The 25,233-nt window shown below is 45.7% G+C and overlaps 1 protein-coding gene across 8 annotated transcripts in view; it reads left to right on the top strand.

The window, feature by feature from the left end:
• Positions 1-25,233, top strand: part of TRAK1 (trafficking kinesin protein 1) — a 177,734-nt gene that overhangs the window by 83,462 nt on the left and 69,039 nt on the right. For 7 of the 8 annotated variants that reach the window (XM_070492967.1, XM_070492972.1, XM_070492969.1 and 4 more), the window contains one exon: positions 12,604-12,798. Coding sequence is in view for 4 of the 8 variants with exons in the window: in XM_014860127.3 (XP_014715613.1) it covers positions 12,604-12,798 (195 nt within the window). In the remaining 4 variants the exon portion in view is untranslated. Of the gene's footprint in view, positions 1-3,704; positions 3,835-12,603; positions 12,799-25,233 lie in introns of those variants that run through there. The other variant, XM_070492973.1, reaches the window with a different exon arrangement.

The raw sequence follows: 25,233 nt of genomic DNA, 5'->3' as shown, positions 1-25,233 counted from the left end.
AACAATCTAACAACTAGAGAAATATGATAAAGTGCTTAAAAACCTACCCAAAACCTTCGCATAGAGCAATTTTTCTAGGTTGGTGTAATTGTCTAGATTCCATGAGAAAGGATCCTACTTAAAAGAGACAGAGTACATGCATAATTTTTGCATAATTGTAGTCAATCTAAAAAGTCCCCTTCCCCACTTAATTTTCTATTATAAGCTTTTTTCTCTTCAGCTGTGTTGTCTTTATAATTCCATCCAATCCATCAGCAAGCACTGGTACCTCAACCTTCAAAGTATTGCCTGAATCCAACACTTCTCCCACCTCCATCACGCTAGCCCGAGCCACTATTCCTTCTTGCCTGGACTGTGGCAGTAGCCTCCTCACCAGCCACGAACTCATAGTCCCTTCACCCTGTCCTCACAGCAGCTGGATTGACCTGCTTCATTCTGAGTCAGATCATGGCACGGTTGTGGATGGGCTTCTCGCTGCAGACAGAGTAAGTTCAGGCCCCCTGCCGTGGCCTAAAGGTTCTGGGTGCTGAGGCCTCTCTTCCTTCATCTTCATTGTTCCCTGCCTCTCCTCTCCCCTCCCCCCTGGCTCCAGCCACCCCAGCTGCCCCAGGCCTTTCTTTGTATTTACTGTTTCCTCTGCTTGGAACACGGTTCCCCCATATCTTTATTCTGCCAAATGACCTTTCCCTGGAAATGAACAAATAATTGTTTTTCACAGCTTTATTATATTCCATTAAGTTGCTATGACCTACTTAAATACTGCCCTTTTGCTAAACATGGAGGTTGTGTTTGGCAATGCAATAAACATCTTCTAAAAAATGTCTTGAGGATATGACGGTTAACGTAGAAAAGTATGCAGAAAGAATTTATAGATACTGTTACCCCCCCATTTATATTTAATAACCTTTTGTTGTTGTGATTTCAGATCTCCTAAATGCTGGGGTCAAAGCTAGGGTGATCAGTGTTCAAGCAAGGACAGTTTTTTAAAAAACAGGTTTATTGAGGTATAATTGATATACCATAAAATTCACCCATTGTACGTGTACAATTCAGTGATTTTTTAAGTAGATTTACAGATCTGGACTGCTGTCAGAATGGCTGTACCATTTTTCGTTCCCATCAGCAATGTATAGGGTCCCAGTTTCCCCACACCCTCTCTGACTCTCGTGCTATTGTCTGCCTTTTTTGTTAGGCCATTCTAGTGAGAGTGTGGTGGGATTTTGTTGTGGTTTTTCAGCAAGGACACTTTTGTTTTGTAGAGTTTTGTTTATTGTGTTAAAATACACAAAGCATTTACCATTTAACCATTTTAAAGTGTGTAATTCAGTGGCATTTAGTATATTCAAATGTGTGCAGGCATCACCATTATCTAGTTCCAGAACATTTTCATCACCCCAAAAGGAAACTCCATGCCCATTAGCACTCACTCCTTATTCCTCTCTCCTCTTAGCCCCGGGCAACCACCAATCTGCTTTCTGTCTCTGGATTTACCTGTTCTGGACGTTTCATGTAAACGGAGTCAAATAAAATGTAGTCTTTTGTGACTGGTGTCTTCCACTTAGCATAGTGGGTTTTTTTTGAGGAAGATTAGCCCTGAGCTAACATCTGCTGCCAATCCTCCTCTTTTTGCTGAGGAAGACTGGCCCTGAGCTCACATCTGTGCCCATCTTCCTCTACTTTATATGTGGGATGCCTACCACAGCATGGCTTGCCAAGCAGTGCATAGGTCTGCACTTGGGATCCAAACCAGCGAACCCCAGGCCCCTGAAGCGGAACATGTGAACTTAACCTCTGTACCTCCTGGCTGGCCCTAGCATAGTGTTTTCAGTGTTCATCCATGTTGTAGTGTGTATTAGTACTTCATACCTTTTCACGGCTGAATAATGTTCCACTGTGTGGATATGCCACATTTTCTTCATCCATTCATCCACTGGTGGACACTGGGTTGTTTCCACCTTTTGACTACTGAGAATAGTGTTGCTGTGAACATTTGTGTACAAGGTTTTGTTTAAGCACCTACTTTCAATCCTTTTGGGTATAAACGTAGGAGTGGAGTTGCAGGATCGTATGGGGATTCTGTGTTTAACTTACTGAGGAACTGCCAGACTGTCCCAGAGGGACACTTTTGAGAGAGAGAAAGGGTAATAATTGTAATTACACTGGAACAACAGGCGTAAACTGGGACTGTCATGGGCAGACCTAGACGAATGGGCATCCTTGCTCGGCCTATCCCCTCCATCTCCTCTGCTCCCTTCCCTCCTGGCATTAGCCATATCCTGATGGTGTGTTTGATTCCTTTGAACATTCTTAAGCTTTTACTACGTATATATCTTCTTACCTTGTCCCTGAGGTGCCCAAATCCCCCAATCTGAGAGATGAAAGGAAATCCCTAATGCAGTGACCATCTTTTACTTCTTTTTTTTAAAAAAATGGTGGTAAAAGATACATAATATAAATTTACCATTTTAGCCATTTATAAGTCTGCAATTCTGTGGCAGTACACTGATGTTGGCATGCAAATATCACCTCCATCCATCTCCAGAACTTTTTCATCCTCCTCAACTGAAACTCTGTACCCTTTAAACACTAACTCCTCAGTCCCGCCTCCCTCCAGCCCCTGGCAACCACCTTTCTACTTTGTGTCTCTGTGAGTTTGACTACTCTAGGAACCTCATACAGGAGGAATCATACAATGTTTGTCCTTTTCTGACTGGCTTATTTCACTTAGCATAATGTCTTCAAGGTTCATCTGTGTTGTAGATGTATCAGAATTTTCTTCCTTTTTAAAGCTGAACAATATTCCATTATATGTCTACACCATATTTTCTTATCCGTTCGTCCATTGACGGACACTTGGGGTGCTTCCACTTTGGCCATTGTGAATGATGCTGCTATGAACCTGGGTGTACAAATAGCTGTTCAAGTTCTTGCATTTACTTCTTTTGGGTATATACCCAGAAGTGGACTTGGCTGGACCATAAGGTAACTGTGTGTTTAACTTTTTGAGGAACCTGGTTATGCATGGTTTTAACCTTATCAGACACATTATAAACATGCTTGTGTATTTTGCGCTTTAGATTTTTTGGAATCCTTTCTTAGATTTCATCCTGCGTGTGAGATTACTGGTTTAAGGGTCATGACAAATTTTTGGTTCTCCAAACATGCTGTCAAACTGTTTCCTGCATGTGTTGTTCCAATTTATACCAGCTCCATCTGTCTAAACACTAATTCAGCTGTGAGCACTTTAATTACCATCATACTGACACCAACTATTTTAAAATGTTTCCCCTGGTAATCTCATGATTATAATATATACACCTTTAAGAGAAATTACCAAGACAGTTGGAAAACCAAAGTATTTTTTCTGTTTTTCTCCTTGTAAACAAGTTCAAATGACCAGTAACACTCCCTATTTTTTGAGCTTTTGCCTGGAGGTTTAACTCTGGGCTGGGTTTATACACATTAATTTTTCCTTTTAAAATAAAATGAAGTTCTGTGCAGTTCTAGCTGTATGTTTTAGTATTGGAATCGATCTAACCTGCAGTGTAATAGCATCTGCTTTTGTGGATTTCTATACAACGCTTATTAGAGTCACTGTTTCTGAAAAACACTGAATTTGGTTGACATTTTTGGGGTCTCCGTGACAGGATCCTTCCTTCTTTGCTTTGTCCTGCCTCTTCTTGCTCTGGCTTGTTGCACAACGAGCTGATGTTGTCCCCGTGGACTGTGCCACATTCCATTGCACAAGATTGCACTTTGCCTGTGGTCGGAGACCCTGCTTCTGGCCGGGATGCTGGGCAGCCTGGCCGTCTCGGCTGCAGTGCTCCTGTCGGGGTATGTATCCTCGGAACTGGTGTTCATGTGTGATTAAATGATAGCTTAGAACCTGACACCCAGTCTCACTGGGTGTCAGTTGAACCAGGGTAATTGTTTATCCTTTTTCTTAGAAAGAGTCGCTTCTGGTGGCAATCAAGGCCACGGCCATTCCAGAGAACTCCCCAGTGTCGGTTTTTGTTTCTGTCTCTGAATCATAGTTTCCTTGGCTTCTTCTTTCTGCTTCCATGTGGGTTTCTCTGCTTGGCTTTCCTTCCACTGGAGACCCTCTTTACTGCTCACAGCGAGGGAACTAACTCTCCCTCAGTAGGCGAGGCAGGAAAGGAAGAGAAAAGACGCGTGCCTGTCTCTGAGGGGCAGGCCTGTGAGCCGGAGGTGGTGCAGGAGGAACGGGGCCGAGGGGAGCGGGCCGGAGGTCCTAGCGTCTTGTGGGGCCACTGCTTAGCCTCGAGACCTCACCCAAGTACCTGAACCTTGCAGGGCCTCAGTTTCCCCTCTTGTGAGTGGAAGCGATAGAAGAGGTCTGGCTCGGATGTGCGGAGTGTAAGAAGTCCCAAGGGGAAGCAGGGAGAGGGTGGATGTGCAGGAGGGACCGAGCTGGGAGACCCCCTCTCCCTTGTGTACTGTGTGAATGTTGACCTACAAGCCCTATGTATTGATTTTTTTTGAAAAGGCAACTTCAGTTCATTAAAATCACAAGGGGCTAACTGTCAGCTGTCAAGTGGTGATGTGCAGGAACCCCTGGAGGACTTGGTACAGAAGGCAGTTCCTGAACCCAACCTGCGTAGATCCTGGTTCAAGAGGTCTCGGGTGGAGCCTCTGGAGCATCTGAAGACCCTGTTACAGAAGCCCGGGGTTTGCAGTGTGCCGATGCCTGCCCCGTGGCACCGTCATCCCCGTGCATGGTTCTTGGGAGGGTTCCTCAGTTCTGAAATGCCTGCAAATTAGTGAAGGGAGGAGAAATGCTTTCTTGCAGGTTCCTTCCCTAGGGGATCCTCACAAGGGGCCACAGACAGTGGGAAGGAGTCATGTGTGAATTAGGGTTGGGAGGAAGCAGGCTGGGGTGTGGGGCCTGGCTCAGCCATTTGCTAATGGAGTGACTTGGGCTCCTCACGTAATCTTCAGGACCTTGGTTTCATTTGTAAAAAGTGTTCCTAGTCCTCACCCTGCACTGCCCACTGGTTGGTGAGAATAAATGAAATGCAGAAATAGATACAAGTGCTTTTATTGATCAACAAATGTTTATTGAGCACATACTGGTTACGAGGCAGGGAGCTGGGTAAACAGGGAACAGATCAGCATCCCGGGTGGCACTGCTACTTCCTGAGGCCCCTCGTGTGGCGAGCTGCACACCAGGGCCATGCACCAGTCTTGGTTCTGTTGCTGGCTACTCTGTGCCATTTGGCCACCTCCTCAGCCTCTCTGAGTACAGTGTCCTCTTCCATTAAATCGGGTGGTTGAGCCAGTAATTTTTAGCTCTAATGGTCCCTTTGTAGATGTGAAATCACAACTTTTGTAGTGTAGAGAGTAGTTACTAACGCTGAGTCCCCTGAAGATGCTAAGGTAAAGCTCTCAACTGTATGACCCTATGATAGGAATTTTCTAGAAGGACATCTGTCAGACAGGAGTTACAAAGTATCACGTGTGTCTCCAGCACCAGTATATGGCCTGTGTGTGAGTCTGAGTCTGTGCCCTTTAATCCTAATAATTTCAAGAAAAAGGAATTGTTTCCAAGTCTGTACATAATGGTTTGAAAGTGGCCGAGTAGGAGAGGGGTCTTGTCTTGTGAAGTCTTTGAAACACTGCTTGTGGGTTTGCAATCACTACCAAGGGTAGAGGGTAATGAGAGAGGCTTACTACCTCCAGCCAGATTCTGACAGACCTGGGGTTACATTCCTCACCCACCATCCTTGTGGCCAAGTGGAAACTTGGTAGGTAAAGAAATGGAATGGGTTGGGCCTGGCTTGGTGTCATAGTGGTTTGGTTCGTGTGCTCTGTTTTGGCAGCCCAGGGTTTGCAGGTTCAGATCCTGGGCACAGACCTACACACCAGTCATCAAGCCATGCTGTGGTGGCATCCCACATACAAAATAGAAGGAGATTGGCACAGATGTTAGCTCAGCAACAATCTTCCTCACCAAAAAAAAAAAAAAAACCCGAAAAAAACAGGGTTGGAACAGTGAGAGAAAAATAGAAAAAAGATGGGCTTTTGGAATGTGGCTGGTCTTGATGAGTTAGGGTTCCTTTTCTTTTTCTTTGATTGTTACCTTTAATGTAGTCTAAGATATTGTACCAAGGCTCAGAGTGAGACACCAGGATGGGAAATTGCAGTGTGTGAGCTGGAGGCGCACATGTTTAATTTGGCCCTCAGGTATTTATAAAATTCTAAATTAGTGTCCAACATTGGGGGGGATCTCATGTAGAATACAGATCCCTGGCATCTCGGAAGAAGTCAGCATGTCTAGGGCCAGGGGTGCCTCCTCGGTGGAACAGGATGTGCTGTGCTTGGTGGCCACCAGACACAGCCCTTGGCCTGGCTGCTCAGAGACATTTAGGTAGGAAGAGAGCTTTTCTGCAACCTGATGCTTTTGTTCTACAGGTGAAGAAACTGAGTCCCAGAGAGATGGAGACGGGACTTGCGGGGGTGACGGGGCCGGGATCCCATTCTCCACACTCTTGGAACAGTGCTCTTGCTGCACCCAGCGCCTCTCGCTCCTTCCAGCAGGGGGCAGTCGTGCTGTTTACTTACCTGACCTTCCAAATCTTCCCTGACTTCCTGCTTTCCCTCTTTCTCTGTGCTGTCTGTTCTGCTCTCTTCCTCTGATTTTGCCAGTTTTCCCTCACTAAGGTGTCCTCCTTGTCCAGCACTGCTCTTTCTCCTCTCCGTATTCTTCCCTCCGCCCTCCCTTGCGGTTGTGCTGTTCCCGGTTCTCCTGGGCCCAGAGCCCTCCAGCTCCCGTGTGCAGGCAGCTACCCCCAGCCCATCTGGAGGAGGCCACCACTCAGAGCGTGGAACTGCCTGGTACTAGGTATGCTGACTTCTGCTTAGAGGCCAGGGGTCTGTATTTTTAAATGAGATTCTCCGAGGTTTAACTTTCAGAGCTACTGTTTCTGCTGTGAAATGTAAGCATTGTCTCGGGCGCCTGGCAGGTTTCATGAAGCTGGCATTTGCACCTGGGCATCAGTGCAAATCCTAAGTTGGAGGGACCTCCTTCTAGGCCCTCTCTGGCTGCATGGATTTAGCCCAGGTCAGGTGGAGAGTGGAGATAGCTGCACCTACAGCCCCAGACCCTCTGGTTGCTGAGCAGGCTCCACACCGTCTCCTACCTCCCAAGCAGCCCTAAATGAAGCCCTCCTCCTTGGATAGGAGGACCCACTCCAAACCACATGCCTTGGAGAAAACCTCAGAAGAGTTATAGCTCTGAAGAGGTGAAGAAACCTGTTATGTTCTGCTCCCCAAGTGGCGCCATGAGCATGGTGGGCGTTGGATCAGATCAGCGTTTGCTGAGTGGCTGAGGGGGCATTCACTTCTCTGTGGGACTTTCCTCCATGCTGGACAAAGACCTAGGGTGATACTGAAAGGGGCTTGAAAAGACCTGGACTTTAGATGGCTCCACTTGCCCTGTGCTGAAGGCTGGGCCTTTGTCCATCTTGGGGGACAGGGGCTTGACAGCTTCGACCTCTCCCCTTTACAGATTCTTCCTTTCCTTTGTGCCATTTTCCATCCTCTCTCTCCTGAGAGGCTCACCGCTGGTGGAGAAGAGACTGTAGAAAACACTTATAGCATTGTAGTGAAATAATCTATGTACTAAATACATACCCAGAGATCAGAGGTCAAGGAAAACTTGAAATACAGAGTGACATTTGAGTGATATTTTGAGATGGAGTTTGCTGGGTAGTGAAGGGCATTCCAGACAGAACAGCTGGTGTAAAAACCAAGCTTTTGCAAAAATGTGTTTGGAGAAGAGTGAGAACTTGGTGTGGCTGAACTGAGGAGGTATTGGAGAAAATAGCAGAGACCGAGCTTGGTAAGAAAGGCTGTTTGGGTATTGATTTGGCTGCTTTAATGGGGACCAAAATAATAGTGACTTCACTAAGGTAGACGTTTATTTCTTTGTCTTAAAAGTCCAAATGAGGTGGCTCAGGAGTGCTCCGCTCCCCCAGGTTGTCCCAGGCACCCAGTCTTGCTCTGGTCACCCTCTAGGTGTTGCCTTTACTTGTGTGGTTGAAGAGGACTCCAGGACCAGCCCCATCTCTTGCAGTTCCACAGCTGGAGAGGGCATGACTTGGAAGTTCTGTTTACATCCTGTCAACCAGGCACATGGACACACCTTACTGCAAGGAAAGCTGGGAAATGTAGTTTTTAGCTGGGTGGCTGTGTGCCCAACCACACCCTGGGGGTTATATTACCGAAAGGAAGAAGCAGAAATTAGACATTGGGAAACAGTCAGTAGCCTCTGTCCTAGGAAGTTGTAGGCTGAATCGTGAAGCATTTTTAGAGAGCTGGGAGGTTTTTAAAGCAGGGCAATACCATGATTTAAAGAAGCATCTTTCCATAGATGGTGCCAGCAGCAGCAAGGCCAGCTACCATGGGGCTGTTGTAGTAATTGGAGAAGGGGAAGATGCTGAGGCTAAATCCACCCTGACCACATGGGTGAGCCTGGCCTTTGGATGGTTTGACAGCCTAGGGGTCAGTGGATTCTGGGCTGTTGTTGCTGCAGATCTCCCAGAAGCCATGGACCTGTTGGGGTCTGAGTTCAATCAGCAGGCTAATGCCCTTCATTTCAGACTTCTGCTGGAACACATTGTATAGCTTATTAATAATGTGAGTTGGAGCTGTGGAGAAATGGTGACCATACAGAACATAAAGAGTTCCTTTCCTCAAAGTGGGGCCAGCAGTGTCCTTGCACACCAGGAGCTTGAATAAGCTCCAAGAGAGGGGCCAGGGCTGTCCTTCTCAGGCCCCTGATCCTTCGTGGTTCTGCAGACAAGTTACCTCAGTTCTTGGCTCTGCTTGCTGTGCTTTCGAAGGGAAAATCATTCTGACACCTCCCTGGCTGGTCAGTGTGTTTAATAGAACATCCCTGCCATACTTAAGAAGTCTTCTGCATGTTTAGCACAAAAACTTCCTCACCAAAATATCCTGGGAATTCCCCAGCATTCCTTTTTTTTAAAAATTTTATTTTTTCTTTTTCTCCCCAAAGCCCCTCTGGTACATAGTTGTATATTTTTAGTTGTGGGTCCTTCTAGTTGTGGCATGTGAGATGCCGCCTCAGCATGGCCTGATGAGCAGTGCTATGTTCGCACCCAGGATCCGAACTGTCGAAACCCTGGGCTGCCGAAGCAGAGCAAGCGAACTTAACCACTCGGCCACGGGGCCGGCCCTCCCCAGCATTTCTAGTGTGCGGGCCTGGGAGATGAGCAGCGGATGGCAGAGGCAAGGGCGCAGCTTTCAGTGCAGCTGGATCTGCCACTTACTTAGCTGCGTGACCTTGACCAACAATATATTCCACAGGCTCTGTGAATCTCAGCTTCCTCATCTATAAAACAGAGCAAATATTATTCCCGTCTCAGGTTGCTGGGAGGGTCAGAGAATGCTCTGAAGGCACTGGCTTGGTGCTTGGTGTGGTGAAAGCATTCCTGGGGAATTCTCGAAGGTTCTCATATTACGTTTACCCAGCTTCAAGCCTTGGATGTTTCTTCTCCATGAGGCAAATGTGGTGTCCCCCTCCAAAGGAGGTCCCCGGGGCCTCCAGCTCTGCAGCCAAGGTCAAGGAGAGTCCCTGGGCAGTCCCTAAAATCCTTTCCTATGCCCTAATTCTCTGGGCCTTCCAGGCAGCTGAAAACTTGCTGATGTTTATATGGCTGGTCACATTATGGAAAAATCAAATATACAGTTTTTTTAAACAGGCATTTTGGCACAGCCTCACCTTTTGATACTTTATCTCACTGGTCATCTTATGCCTTAAGGAAAACGATCTCTCTTGGGCACAAGGACCCACACTGCAAATAGGTTGACCTTCAGCCCTGAAAGTAGAAGGACAGGTCAAGTCTCAGCGTTTGGGCAGGTGCCAGCATGCTCACAAGTGACTCGTTATTTTAAGAGGGGTATTTTTTTTTGCAGTCTGTTGCCTTCCCCACCACCAAATGGCAACGACATTAGAAGATTCCAGCCCGTTGTGTGGGTGCATGAGGCAGGAATGTGTTGGTCCCTTGCCTGTTTTCCTAAGGACAGGCTGGCACTGCCTTCTGTGGAGCCACTCATGTTTAGCTGAGAGTTGCTGCAGGTTGGGTGTCACCCCTCCTTGACCCCGTATTCCCTCAGTCGGGTGGCAGCCATTTTATAGCTGTGAGGCCTCTCCCCAAGATGAGCTTTGTCTTCACTTCATTGTGAGAGGAGGAAATATTTGCTTCATTATGAGCCCATCTTGGACTTTCTGGATGGTGTTTTGTTTTTAGTGGGAATAAAAATATGAGACATCTTCTGTCTTGAGGTGAGGCTGTTGACTCTAGCCTAGGGGAGGACGTAACTTCTGTTCGTGACAGACCTTTGCGAAGTGGCAGAGCAGCTCTGGTGTGGTTTCGGCTGGCTGAAATGCCAGTGCGCTAGCTGTGACATTTTCCATGTTAGGCAGAGAATCCCGAGCGTTCGGATGTTGTCCCCATCTAGGACTGAAGTGCTTCCCTAACACTCCAAGTAAAATTTGGAATGTCTTCCTTGTCTGCTTTTAACTCTTTCCTTGGCGCTTGAAAAACCACGCTGACTTCCTGAATCAAAGTGTTCCGCAGTGAAGCTTTGCGTGTTGACTTGAGTGAGAAGGGATGTGTGGGGTGGCAGGTGGTCGGAGGTGGGCGAGGGAGCCTACAGGTGCTTTCAGTGGGCTCCTGTCTGAAGGGAGACAATGGGTCATTGGATGTTCTTTTTACCTGTGATTCCATATTTCGTTTTTCCTGCTGTGTGGCCTTCTTATTAAACACGAAGGAGACAGGGATTTTGGTAAGTCTCTGGCATAGCCGTTGTGCTGGGCACAGGTGTCTCCACGTTCCACCTGAGTGTGAGCGGCCCTGCCTCGCTGCCTCGCTGCCCTGCTGCCGCCTCTGCCTTGGTTCCCACAGTAAGGGGAGCAAAGGGACTGGCCCTCCCTGCTGTGCCTGCTTTGGTTCTCCAGCAAATCCCTGCCCCAGGCCCTTCCTGCTCCCTCTGTGGCTGCCTCCCAGCTGGGAGCACCCTGGGATTTACTCCCACCATTTGCACCCGTCATTTCTTCTGTGTGTGTTTAGGGTTGGGCCATTCTCCCTTAGTTTGATGCCAACTTCCACCTTTTAGAAACACCTCCTAATTCTCATCTCTTGCCAGTACCTCCTCCTTACTTCCCCTTGCTGTTGTGTGGTTTTGTTTATCTTGAGAGTGGTTTTCCCTCGCTCTTTGTGGTGGGAGACTGAATCACATGCTCTATCCTCCGCTTTTGTTTTCTACTTCAAGGCAAGAAAATGATGCAACAGTCTTCTTCAGAATTGACCTCCACTGTATTCTTATCTTCTGAACAGTTTTTCTCGTTGAGGCTCATTCCTAGAACAAAAGACTGAGTTAACTCTCCTCTCATGAACAGCTGGGTGCCTTGGTTTTTATGGGTTGACAAGACCACCGCGGCTCACACCGCCTGTTTACCATCATAGGTCCCGAATACTTTCTATGAAATAGGCTGATAGCGTGACTGATGTCAGAATTAGTTGATAGATAATCAACACTCACCCATTAGCATTCACTTAATTCATTCTTCCGGGGGGTAGACAAGTTGCGTGAGGCTAGTCTTCTGGGTACATTTGCCATGTTTACAGTTTAATTAACAGGCCAGCTTTAAGGTGCTTTGTGTGGACTGATTCACCTCCATAGGCATTATCGTGCTCCTCCTGAGCACAGTCTGGGCCAGGAACTGTGAGGGGTATAAGTGGTGGATCGAGGACAACCCGTGTATGGAAGTTTGCCTTCTCAGAGGGAAATGAGTTGGATACTAACTTACCCAGAAGACAGAACTTAATGAGTGCAGTAATAGAAGTTCTGACAAAATGCTATCAATATGGACGCGGGAAGAAAGATTAGTTCTGCTTGGAGTGCTCAGAACACCAGTATGTCAGGGGAGAGGTGGTATTCAAGCTCTGCCTTGACAGAGGGGCACCTGTTGGTCCAATGGTTGGAAACCCCTTGAGAAGTGTCGCAAGGGCAGGACCACCAGTGTCGTGTTTACTCTTGCATCTCCTATGTCTCTGGTACTCAGGATGTATTTGGATGGATGGATGGAAGGAAGTGTAGGCAGATGGACAGATGAATGAATGAATTTAATGAAGGCAAAAATCTTAGGTGGGGCAGTGGCTTGCTTGCATGGTAAAAGAATGGCACCAAAATTTATGCATATTGCTGAAACTGTAAGTAGTTTGGCTTAAGTGTAGAGTGATTGAGAGAAGATGGCCAGAGAAAGGAAAGAAAGACTTAGCCCAGATGGTGAAGGTGTAAGAATTTTGGCTTCACAGAAGGTGGGCAGTTAAATGGCAGGAACTATTTCTGGTAGGTCTTGGCAGTAAGCATATGTAAATCTGAGTTTCAAGAATAGAATTTAAATTGGAGAGAGACCCCTGATATGCCTTATCTGTCCTCTCCATGTCGCGGGTAAGTAACCAAAGATGTCTCCTGCAGGCCACAAGTTTAGTTAAGCAGCACCAGCAAGGCCAGAACCGGTTCTGGGCTCTCATTTCTCTGTCGTCTTCCCTCTAGACGTGTGCAACAGCACTGATCTTCCGGAAGTCGAGATCATTAGCCTACTGGAGGAGCAGCTGCCCCATTATAAGTTAAGAGCCGATACCATCTACGGTTATGACCACGACGACTGGCTCCACACACCCCTCATTTCTCCAGATGCCAACATCAACCTCACAACTGAGCAAATTGAAGAGACGCTGAAGTACTTCCGTAAGTAGTTCCCCTTTCGCGTGATGACGGCACTGTGATGACCAGTCCTTCTTAGCCGCGGCCTCAAATGAGATCTTATACTGCTTACTAAGTCTTGTGGCCTACTATCCATGGAAAGAGACTCAAAGAAATGTGGCTGCAGGGATTAGCCACATAAAAGGCCTCCATTTTAGGTCTTCTAAATAAATTTTTGCATTGTGAGGACAAGTTCGAGTTTTCATTTGAACCAGCTTTCTCTTAACCATACAGAAGGATTTGAAGATGCTCCCGTTTTCCCCTCTTACCAAAAGTACTGCTTGAGTCCTTACAAACTCATTTTGGGAAGGAGTTTGCATTTAAACCAAAGGTATTGGGAACATCTAAGTTCCCAGTTTACATGACATAGCCCGACATACCAAGACTTATGATTTCTGTGTGAAAGCCCATGAAGCTGCTTATTCGGGAGAGTCAAGATGTTGCTACAGTAGCAAACCAGTCATGCGAGGGCTGCAGAGCTGACACCTGGTAGGGTGAGCAGTACACTAACTGGGCTTTTTTTCAGTGTGTTTTTGAAGACAAGTGTGTGAGACCAGATTTTGCAGACTTAGAAAATATATGATAATTTAAAAAATTCACACTAATGACGTTTCTGATGTTCATTCAAGAGGTGCCTTTTTTGAAGTTTTCTCTTCAGAAATTTAGGGCACCCCTATGAGATTGGTAGGACAGCCCAGTTCTTCTTTGTTTTGACATCTCTGACTTAAAATTTAATTTGAACCTAGTCTAAATGATAAGTGATGACATATACATATTCTGTGTATCATTGTGTCACCTTAAAAAAAAACATACAGCAATCCTGCATCTTACTTGGAGATACCGTGGTTCAAAACCAGCTTCTAGTACATCTATAAAGTTTTCTGGAATTGTTTTCTCTAATATAGACCGACTTCCAGTTTTCTTGAATTTGTGAAATCATTTACAATAAATAAGTCAGAACTCTTAAGTCTCGCCTTTAGAGCCTATCTGGGGCTGTTTTCACATTTTCTCTATTAAATATTAATAGGAAGTGAATTTTGTTTAAGTTGACCTGTATTTTTATAAACCCTACAAGTCTCTTTGTGAACACTGCAGATAATCAGTTTCAGTAGGAATGAAAATAGAATAATCTACCCCAGAGCAGATAAGAAGCACATTAGGCGTGTCCTAATGTTCAGGTTGAACCTTTAGAACTTCAGGTGTGTCTTGTGGCATATAGGAAGTTCTTTGTAAGTCACCAATGTTTACTCACAGCTCCGTGGTAGTCCTATATTTAGTTCCTTCAGACTGATTCACAGTAGAATTCGCAGCAGAATTATTTTTCCAGAAATTTCTGTGTGTTACCTACCCTTCCTTAACAGACTGTCCTGTGATTCTGCAGGACCCCTTCATGGCCGTTTCTGCCACAGGACACTCTGGTCCCTTCTCATACACGCTGACTAATCACTTACATTCACAGTGTAACTGGAGCACCATCCATGGGCAGTACTTCACTGTTTTCGTGGAACTTTCATATGAATTGTCTCATTTCGCCCCTATAAAATGTCCATTGTGTGGGCAGGACCAGTTTTATTATCAAGGAAATAGAATCGTGCAGGACTCATAGCATTTATTCCATAGCACCGACCTACAGCTTCTGAAATCCTTTTAACAGTAGACTTGAGCAGACATTGTGGCTGGTCATTGTTTGTTATACTTTTAGTTATGTATTTAAGAGAGGAATAAAATCATGGTGGATTTGGCAGTGGCTAACACAAATTATAATAAAACCAGAAGAACCAAAATAGACATTGAGCAGACATTCTGGAAGTTCTTAGAGCATGATTACATCCAAGTCTTACCTTAATTCTGTATTTTCCTCTGCGGTACCTCTGCCTAGAGCAGAGTAGGTGTTTGCTAAGTAGCTGTTAAATGGATGGTCACTTGTTAACTCTAAACTTAAATACAGCACCCTCTAGAGCAAGGCTTTCAAACTGAGGTTCTGGGGAGCCCCAAAGGATCTGTAGAGAAAAATGAGGAGGTCTGTGAACTCGTAAAGGAAAAAAATCTCATCTTTCTTTTCATTCAATTCTAACTGAAATGCAGCCTTTCCTTCCATTATGAGCATAGAAAACAACACACAGTGGCGCTGGCAGGACCTGTGACATGGTCCCCAGTAGAAGGTACAGATGTTTGCATGTCATGGTACAGCGGAAGCAGATGCATGGAAATACCTCCTTTGCTCAGCACTGCTTTGAAATTACTTCATTATTAGATGTGCTGCTAGATGTTGTTATTTCATGCATTGATAAAGCAGCACTTAGCACACCACGGACCTTTTTCAAGTTTTAATAACTACATTATCATACAATTAGTTTCCTTCCCAGTCCTCGTATTTTATGTCTTCAGATCTTTCTTCTGAGGAGAGGTCCGTCGGCCCTGCCAAACGGGCCGAGTGGTCAGTGGAAGCACAAGTCAGGAGCCCCGCTGTGCCCGTGGTGTCCTTCTTTTGTGTCATTTGTTTACATGTGTGTAACCCAGGAGATGCCGTGGCTCCCAGCGCTGTGACTCATTTGTGTGTCCAATCGATTGTTAGTTGCATGAGAGAACAACAGACCCTTTGTTTCATTTCAGATTTATTTTCTGCCTTGGCTAGGGTAGTGTTTCTCTCTTGTGGGTGTGGGCTGCTTCTGGGGGCTTCTGATCCGCTTTCCCAAGTGAAGACCACCGGATGAGAGGGCTGTCTACACCATTGCTACACAGAGCAGAGCAAACGCCTTGCATGTCAGGAGGTAGAATAAAACTCAACCCCCTTTCCTACACGTCATCCCCCAGAGTGGAGGAATGCCTTTCAAATCTGGCCCTCACCTGGCTTGTCGAGAAGAGGCAAGAAAGCTTTGGGTGTCCACCTTTACCAGGTGATAGGATGACCTTTTCAGAAAAATTCCAACACTTCCCATAGTCAGGTAGGTTTCTTGACTCCTGATGAGGTGAGAAACACAGAAAATAAAAATGACTCGCAAAGCAAACCTATCCATAAATATAAAAGAGGAAGAAAAAATAGTTAACATTTAATGTTTACTGTATGTGAGTCATTGTTTTTAATACTTTACATGTATCTCATTTAGTTCTCATAATGACCTCTGATTTACAGTCTTGCTATCCCCCCATTCTACAGATGAGAACTCAGGCTCAGAGAAGTTAAGAAGCTTGCCCACAGGCACACAGCTAGCAAGGCGGGGTGCCTAGTTTCACACCTAGGTTGTCTGGTCTGACTCTATCTTTACACTCTCAGAGTAGGTGAAGGAGAAAAGAATTCTAGTTTAAGAAGAAAGCTCATTTGGTAAACGTGAAAAAAACCAAAGCCTCAGTTTCAGAATATGTCAAAAGCTTACTTATTTTTAAAATATGTGTTCAACATATCTGAAATTCAGTTTTTTTCACGCAAGGTCACTGACCAAGTGCAACTTAGCCTGAGGCAGCTTAATTTCAGATGAGGTTTCCTCCTCCTCTGTACTTGCTGCCTCCGTCCCTGTCTGTAGGTCGTGCTTCCCAATCTCAGGTGGACACGATTACATGTGCTGCAGACTTTTCTAGTCATGTAGCATTCTGCAGACACCAGACTTGAAGCTGGCTGCATTAGTGCCTAGGTGGCTCCTTGTGGTTCCTCCTTTCCAGGGGCCATGCTCTGTAACTTTCTGGTTAAGGAACCTTGGACAAGAAAAGAAATCTTTGTGTGTCTCAAGTGCATATGATCTGCTGACCACTTCACCTCTGAGTTTACCTGGAATAATCTTTTTCCCAAGGAGAAGAGAAGGTTATGAAGCAATAAGAGTTTCAAGGCATTGTTCCACCGTTTGCTTTTACTGTAAAGTAATATTAATGAATTGACCAACAGATACTTATTGTGTGCCTGGTATGAACCTGTGATCTTTTGTGCACTTGACCTGTTTGCGTTCCAGCTGAGGTTTTCTGGCTAAGGAAGTGAATACATCTCCTGGATTACTGATTTTCTTCCATTACCCACCCAGGGACTTTACACTGGGTTGGGCCAACGCAGGAAGCTCTCGAGGCCTTTGGCTGGCATCCTGCACCGAGTTGCCAGCCTTGCCTATGTGGGAGGACGGAGTGGAAATTAAACCAGCTCCCCATACCATGTTAATGTTTTAAATTTTAATTTAAACAAAAAATTTAAAGACCATTAATCTAGTCCTACCCAGATGGGGCACCCGAGGCTTGGGGTGAAGTGAGTTGCCAAGGTTGTGCAGCTGGCTTGAATGGGACCAGGATCCTGTGTAGGTCTCCACGCTCCTCACCCCAGCACTCCAGAGTTGTGCCCATAAAGTGGCGCTTACAGTAGATGCCATGCCGCCGTTTCCGCCTTTGTTCCTTCACTTGCGTCCATACAGTCATAGTAATGAGCATTTGTGTGAGCCTGATGCATTGCAGTTCACTCACACAGATCTCATCCCACGAGAGAGGGAGTCTGCCTGGGATAAGGCACGAGGACACAGCACGTGGCCTGGGGGTCTAACTGGTGAAGCATGGGCTGCAGTGCACCCTCTCCACAGGGTGCCTACCTGGAGGTTCCTTCTTTCCTCGTCTGATGCGTCCTGGAGCAGGGTACGTCACAGTGACCCACTCCGTTTTGGATCCTCTCCTCGCTTGGCTTCCAGGGCCTCACTTGCTCCCGGATTTCCCTCCTATCTCTCTGGCCAGTCCTTCCAGCCTCTTTCACTGGTTTTTCTTCCTCTTCTTCTGAGCTTCTAAATCAGTGGCTCTCAACCTGATACACCTAGAGAGCTTTTAAAAATATACTCTCCTCAGGCCTTGTCCTCAGAAATAGTCATTTTGAGCCTGTCATTCCAGTCTCTAGGTAACTGGGATGTGCTGCTCTACCAGTTGGAGCGCCCGGTCTGCTGCTCTCCACATCGTCTCTTCCCAGGGCTTTAAATACCAGCCACATGCTGGTGACTCCCGAATTTATGTCCACCCCTGACCACCTCCTCCTCTTCCCTCCCTGCCTCCGGGCTCACATACCTAGTCATTAGCTTAGCGTGTCCACTGACAAAAGTGGAGTATTTCCTCCATACACATTTGTCTTGATCAGTGAGACACGGTTTACTCCATTTCCATATCTGCCTGGCCATCAGCTGGCCCCGTTAATTCTTTCTCTGGGTATCTCTCAGATCCCCTCTCTGACCCTACTTCTGCCACCCTGGATGAAGCCACTGTCCTCTCGTCACTGAGCTGCTGGAACTGTTCTCCCTGCTTCCACTTTGCTGCTTCTCTGCCAACCCTCTTCTGCTCAGCAGCCCGGCTGATCTTTTTTCAAGATCCAGTTGGGTGATCTGCTCCTCTGTTTCCCATTGCTCTTTGGATAAAATGCAGGGTCTTTAGGGACCCTGTCACACGGCTCTTGGCTCTCTGTGCAACCAGCCTCATCCCACCCCACCCCTGTGCCAGCCACACAGGTGAACACTCCAGGCTTGTTTGACGGCAGCTCCCTCTGCCCCCTCCCCTTTCTTTCCTGTTCTTTGCTTCTAACCCTCAGAGAAGCCTTCCTAGACCACCCCACCTGTAGTGTCCCCCACTCCTGTTCCCTTTCCCTTGTCCTTTCTTCATAGCTCTCATCACTCTCATGATTTGCTTACGTAGTGGTAACCAATAATAATAATGATTCGCATCTATTGAGCGCTTCCTGTTTGCCAAGCTTGCGCCAAGTGCTTATCCTCTTGCGTGTGCTAGGACGCATACACTAGATTTGAAGTACATGATGCTTTTATTGGTAAACGAGTTTTTCGAATATATTGCGATTGTTTCATCCAAATCTAATTGGCCATTTAATCCTTACTTGTGTCTTTCAAGATATTAACCTTAGCTTTCATAGAAACAGTTCTCCTTTTATACTGTTCATGAAATAATCAACATGATTGTATAGTTATATTAAAAAGCAAAACAGATACGAACAGGTTTGGGAACAAACACAAATGACTAGGTAGAGAAAGAGCTCAATTCACTGGGGCTCAAATGCCCAGACACATGAGCCAGTGGTGGGCGGCGGTGTCAGCAGGCGGTGGGCTTAACGGGGCCTGTGGCTCCTCATGTCGGTTAGAGGTCAGCCGGGAGGACCTGGGAAAAGATAGAGAAGGTAGCGGCATATTCTTACATCCTAACCAGAACGAGGAGCCTCCTCGACATGAGACATGGTCTCCGAGCTGTCTTGTTGGAGGGGTATGAGGGTGATGATTAAACAGGAGAAGTCGTTGCTCAGAGCATCTCCCACTGGAACTTTTATTTGCAGCGTGTACGTGTGCAGTTGAATCGTGCGTGGCGATACCCTAGCTCTCCTCCTGCTCTGACAGGTCATCTCTGGGTTTTTTGGTTTGTTTTCATTTTTGGTAAATCTCTTTTCGCCTTTGCTAACATGTGGACATTGTCAGTCTTCTCTCTGGGGTCTCCTCTCACCCGCACCTCCTTTGCTTTAGCTTTGGCCTCTCTGCAGGTGACTTCTCCGTTTCCCTCTCTGCCCTCAGGATGTATTGCCAGAATCTCACACAAGTGGAACAGGTGTGTGTCGTCCTCACGCCGGCGTTTCTTCCCACCTGCCAGGCTTCCATGGAGGCCCCAGGCGCTCAGCAGGGCCCCTTACCAGCTTCCCATCCTTTCCTTCTCAAAGGCGTCTTCTCCTCTCACCTACGTCACAGATACTAGACTTGCATTTCAGCCCTGTTTCTGAAACCTGTGCTTTTTGTCACCTTGAGGAAGTCATGGAACCTCTCTGTACCTCAGTTTTGTTTTTGTGGTTTTAAAAAACGTTCTGTGACTCTGTTGGTGATGACGCAGCGGTGGGAGATAGTGTCCATTACTGACTTTCAGAGTGAGAAAGTGGGGAAGCTTGTCACTATTTTACAGAATCCTGGAGCCTACCCCACTTCTCAGCTCTTACTGCCTGGCCTTTTCATGAACAGAAATGATCTTTAAAAGGAGTTAAGTTTTAAAAATAATATAGCTTCTGGTCATAAAAGTATGCCAATTTTAGATAATTTAACAAAAATAAACAAAGACAAAACGATGACTAACTTAGCAACCGCTTCTCATTTTTTGTGAGATATTTCTAGTTGTTTTTTTCTCCAACAAATGGATTACATATTTGGGAATGTAATGCGTTTTTACTTAATGGTATATGTTGACTGTTTCCGCATGGCATTAAAATTCTTGAAAAACACAATTTTCACCATTGCTTAATAGCCCATAATTTATATCGAACCATTGGTCTACTATTAGGAATCTAGACTGTTTCTAATTTTTCCTCAGATAACATGAGTGAACATCCTCCTATATAAGTATCTGTCCGTCCAACTCATGATTTCCTTCAGGTCTATTTCTAGAAATTGATTTTCTGGGCTTGAACATGTGATGATTTTTAAGTTTCTTTGAACTATATTATTACTAATTCTTAGATTAAACATTTTCTTAAATTAGGAAATAAAAACTGCTTATTCTTGGTTAGCTTACATTGAGTCATGAAATTAGTAGGAAACCTGATGAATAAACGATGAGTCAGTGAAGAACACGGCACCATTCCATGAGGTGGTGAGAGGTCATGAACTTCCTGATGTTTTCCTCCCCTGAGAATGTTCGCTGGAGATTTGGAGGTTGTTAGTTGCCTCATTCTTTGGGTTCAGAATTCTTTCCGGGTTCCATCTCTGATTTCTGCCGGATGGTTTGTGGGTGATCGTGGTTAGTGGTGAATGAAAGGGACATTCACTGAGTGTTTGTTGCATCCCCAGCACCGAGTCCTCCCCGCAGCCCTCTGAGGCGGAGACTTCTCATCCACATTTTAAAATGAGGCCGAGGTTCAGAGGGACCCTCCATTCCCTGCCCAAGGTCACACAGGAATGGGGAGAGGCAGGGTCTGAGCCCAGCTGGGTAGGCCTGCTCAGGCGCATCCACAGTGTGGTATCCTCAGGTCCAGCCTTTTCTTTCCTATTGTCTGTGGTTTGAAGAGGTCTTATATGCTATTGAGGTACTTAAAATGGACAGAATTTCACCTCTCCTGTGTTCTGACTTGTGATCTTCTCATCTCTAACCAAATCTTTTTACTTCCAAGACATCAGGCCATGCAGTACTTTAGAAGCAATTTGCTTGAAAACACCAAATTTATTCTTTAAGAAGTTTGAATACATCCTACATATTTTCTTTCTTTCTTTTTTTTGAGGAAGATTAGCCCTGAGCTAACTACTGCCAATCCTCCTCTTTTTGCCGAGGAAGACTGGTCCTGAGCTAACATCCGTGCCCATCTTCCTCTACTTTATACGTGGGATGCCTAAGACAGCATGGCTTTTGCGAAGCGGTGCCATGTCCGCACCTGGGATCTGAACCAGCGAACCCCGGGCCACCAAGAAGCAGAACGTGCGAACTTAACCGCTGTGCCACCAGGCCGGCCCCATCCTACATATTTTCTTACAAGAGTCCTGAGGAAGGGTGTCTTACCTTTTTCTTAGTTTGTACAGGTTGTTATCCATAAGTGAATGTTTGGAAAATGATAACAATAAGCAAGGGTCATGAAGGAGATGATAAAGTTTATGAGTATGGTAAATCATTTAAAGAAATGTGTGTGTATGTGTATATATATTATATATATAATATATAAATATATTTTTTAATTCAAAGTATTATCAAGGGGTCCACTTAAAGTTTTTCCCAAAGGCAGCTTCCTGAGAGAGAACAGTAAGGCATGTTATCTGTAGAAGTTTAACTAGAATTGAGAGATGCAGCTAATCCGTGTGAGGTAGGTTATGTCTATTGAAGTTCAGATAACTTCGCTTTGTAGTGAAGGTTTTCTTCTGAGTGGTTCTCAGGGAAGAAAAGTAGGCAGAGACACGGTAGTCAGTCCTGGGTTAGAGGGCCGCACCTCCGTCATCTACCAACTAGATGTGTGACCTTGGGCAAATCACGTAAGCACTTTGGGAGTCAGATTTATTATCTGGAAATTAGTCAGCGTTAAACATCTTGTGATTCTCTGATATGTCTTTGAGAGCTTTTCACTTTCTCGTCAAAGGTATCCCATGATGAAGCTCTTTTATTGTTGTGTTTTTGTTTTACGGCAGTTTCCTTTTTGGGTTTTTCTGTATTGTATGATAGGCATTAAGAGACTTGGGACTTTAATTTTCAGTTTTTAAAAATCGTAGTGTTTGCCTTTTCAAATAAAAGTGCTATTAAATTGCTTTCAGGTGATAATTCTGGGAAATTTTTAAAGAATTCTCCAACAGAACACTATAGAAATATTCACCTAGCTCTCTAAGCATAATTTCCTAGAACTTTTCTCAGTAAAATTTCGATATGTGCAAGGCTTAAATTCTGAAAGATTGTAAGTTGTTGAAAATGATTTCCATATTCACTGAGTAAATCCCATGGAGGCAGAAAAGCCCTGGCTGCACGGTCGTCCCCTGTATATTAGCTCCACCTGGTCATGGTACCTCCATCTGGGTGTGGGCCTGGGTGCCAGGCGCTGGGGGGATTTGAAGGTACCTACCTCCAGGAGGCGGTCCAAAGCAGCCACATGCCAGGGTGCCTGACAGCACCAGGAGCCCTGGGCGCCGTGTCTGGTAAGCAGGGCAGCCAGGTACTCATCTCAGTGGGCAGATCTACCTATGTGGCCCCTAGGCTTGCTTTGTCACCTACCAGCTTTCATTCTTTCTCATCAAACCAAATTCCAATGTTGAGTACATTATCTTGTTTTTTTCTTTTAGGAACAAAAATGTTTGGCAAGCAATTCTACATGTCTTTTCATTTTCTTTTAAGAACAGAAATGCTTGGCAAGCAATTCTATACAGATTGACCGTTTTCCTTTTCGTGTTAATCCAGCCTGTCTAAGACAAAGTTGGAACGGACTCCGGTGGGAAACTGACATGATGGCTCAGCTCCCACCCCATCCGCTTGTCCTGGGTGATGGGCTGAGGCCACAGGGCTTTGTACTTATGGCAGGAGCAGAATCAGGGACCGTTTGAACTTCTGGTTTGTGTTTTGAAGCCTGTGACATCTGCCATATGACCTGCTGGTCCCATGAGTGAGAGGCCCCATGCAGCCCTCCCAGGCTGCAGGAAGCAAACTGGGAACTGTGCGACCCAGGGGAACTCTGTTTCTTCTCTGTATCCTTCTCACGTTTGAGTTATTTTAACAAGAGCTGCATCGAGGCCTGGGTGCACTTCGGCTCTGCTGTGCTCTATTAAATGCTGTTTCCCTGCTTTGGGACATATTCTGTCAAAGCCAGACTTTGTTCTGCCCCCACCTTCCTCCTGGAGGTGGGGTGGGTGCCTGAAATGAGGTGGGGGATGATTTGGGAGGGGGTAGTTGACAGCAAGCTGTTCACTAGCAGCCTGCCTTCTGCCGCGGGAGCTCAGTGACTGGTGATGACAGTGTTATAAAAAATAAAGATCAGAAAGAGAACTCTGCAGATGCAGCCTGTTAGTTAATGTTCTGTAGCAAGTGGAGGGAAGGCCTGCTTGTAAGGCTGTATTTCACGTGAGCCCCACTGGCCCCCTCAAGAACAGATTAGGAAGCCTCTTTTGGGCCTTCCCCTTTTCTGTTTTAGGTTCCTGGCTGCCCTCCGGTGCAGGTAAAAGGCCAGCTGGCAGTACGTCCTGAAGGGAGGAAAGCTCTGGAGACGGGAGACGCGGGGGGGGGGGGGGGGGGGGCCGCTGAGTGGTTCTGCCTCCAAAACAGGAGGGAGGAGCACAGGGAGCCATCCTTGTTCTGACCTGCTTGTTCCATCAGCTACCCTAGGGCCTGTGCTGATCGCCCGCAGGCACGGAGGAAGGTGATGTGGCAAGATCTGTAACGTCTAAGACGCTTTGGGGCAAACTCATAACTGCGTCATTAGTAATTGAATCCAAAATTGTTAGTGTTTAGTCATTTGTAAAATGTATTAAATAACAATTTATTTAAAATTGTTATACATAAACATATGAATATATGTATAAAGTTGTATATATGTCAGTGAATATTTAATTCATATGCTCACCCAGCTAGTAATTAGAAACTTAGAAATTTAATTCTTTCAAACATTTAAATTTGATCACAACTGTATTTAATTAGATTCTTCTTAACATTGCAGACTAAATCTATTAAATTCTCAAATGCTTACAAAAGAGGATATATAGTTAACCTTGTGGCGCAGGATGCAATCCTCCTCCTGCCTGGGTGTAGTTGTGACCACAGCATCAAGTCCTTCTGTTCTTTTATCTGCCTCCTCCTCCTGTATCCCGTTGGCTTATTCATAGCCACCTCACTTAGAGAAATGTTCATACATCACTTTATAAAAGATATTAGTGGCAGAAACAGAACAGTCATACACACCCACCCTCCCCAACTTCTTAAGATGGATTAAAAATACCTTCCTATTATATTCTGCTTTCCTTTATAGATCGCTTGCCTTGTTCACTTGCTTGCCTTTTCATTTTGATATTCATTGATATTCATATTATTAACTGTATTCTCTTTTTGGTGTTTGAATTGTCACAACCTGGTCTGTGATGCGATGGTCCTTTTAAGCTAGTTCCTATGCCATATCATTTCCCCCCAGGCCTTTTGGAGTGGTCTTTACTTTCTTGCAACCTGGCGGTGCAGGCCCATCTTGATTTTTCCTGCCCGAAGGTATGGAATCAGCAGCTTTCCAAGAAGCCCTGTTAAGGTTTAAGCCAAATCTGGGCACCAGTATGTTGACCTGCTGGTGCTGGGTAGAGTGGTGTCCTTGTTGGGCCACTTTCTTGATAGAGCTGGAAATAATATTTCTTTTTAATATCACAAAGTCACATCGATATTTTCAATTTAACTCTTACTTTCCTGGTCATTTTTTATTTTGTTCTTAAAAAAAAAAACACTTTGTTTTCTCTGTGAGGGGCCAACTCGAGTTTTTATCTCCTTTAATTGTACCCTTTCCTCTTTTTCATTTTTTCAAATTTCATGTGTCCATCATCCTTGGATATTGATGGAGTGGAAAAGGCTTTGGAAGTGGACTGTGCCTGGTTTATAGCCAGATGCTCTTGGTATTGGCTGAACTATCCTGGGCAAATGACTCGAACCTTCTGAGCCCCCTTTCCTTGTCTGCACAGTGAGGAGGGTAAAAGCAGGGGCTGAGGGAGCAAGTGAGATATAAAGTGCCGAATGCCCGTGTGCAGCCAGCATTTTCTGAATAGCGTTGGTGAGGGTGAGGGTGCGTGAAGAGGTGGCTGACAGATGGCAGCGAAGCTTCTCTGCGGCTGCTCCTGGGACCTGCCCCTATTCCTGACTCTCCTAGGGCAGGGCAGTGATGGGAGAGCCCAGGACCATGGGGGAGGCGTTGCTTATTCAGCTTGAGGTAACCCTGGGCTGAGGACGGGCTGTAACCCTCAGGAGTCCTAGAACTGTTGGAGGAGGAACATGTAGATCTGAAGGCAG

This window comes from Equus asinus, chromosome 21, assembly GCF_041296235.1.
Source record: "Equus asinus isolate D_3611 breed Donkey chromosome 21, EquAss-T2T_v2, whole genome shotgun sequence".
Taxonomy (NCBI): Eukaryota; Metazoa; Chordata; class Mammalia; order Perissodactyla; family Equidae; genus Equus; species Equus asinus.
The sequence above is the reverse complement of the archived record's forward strand: the minus strand, read 5'-3'. Positions and strand labels throughout refer to the sequence as shown.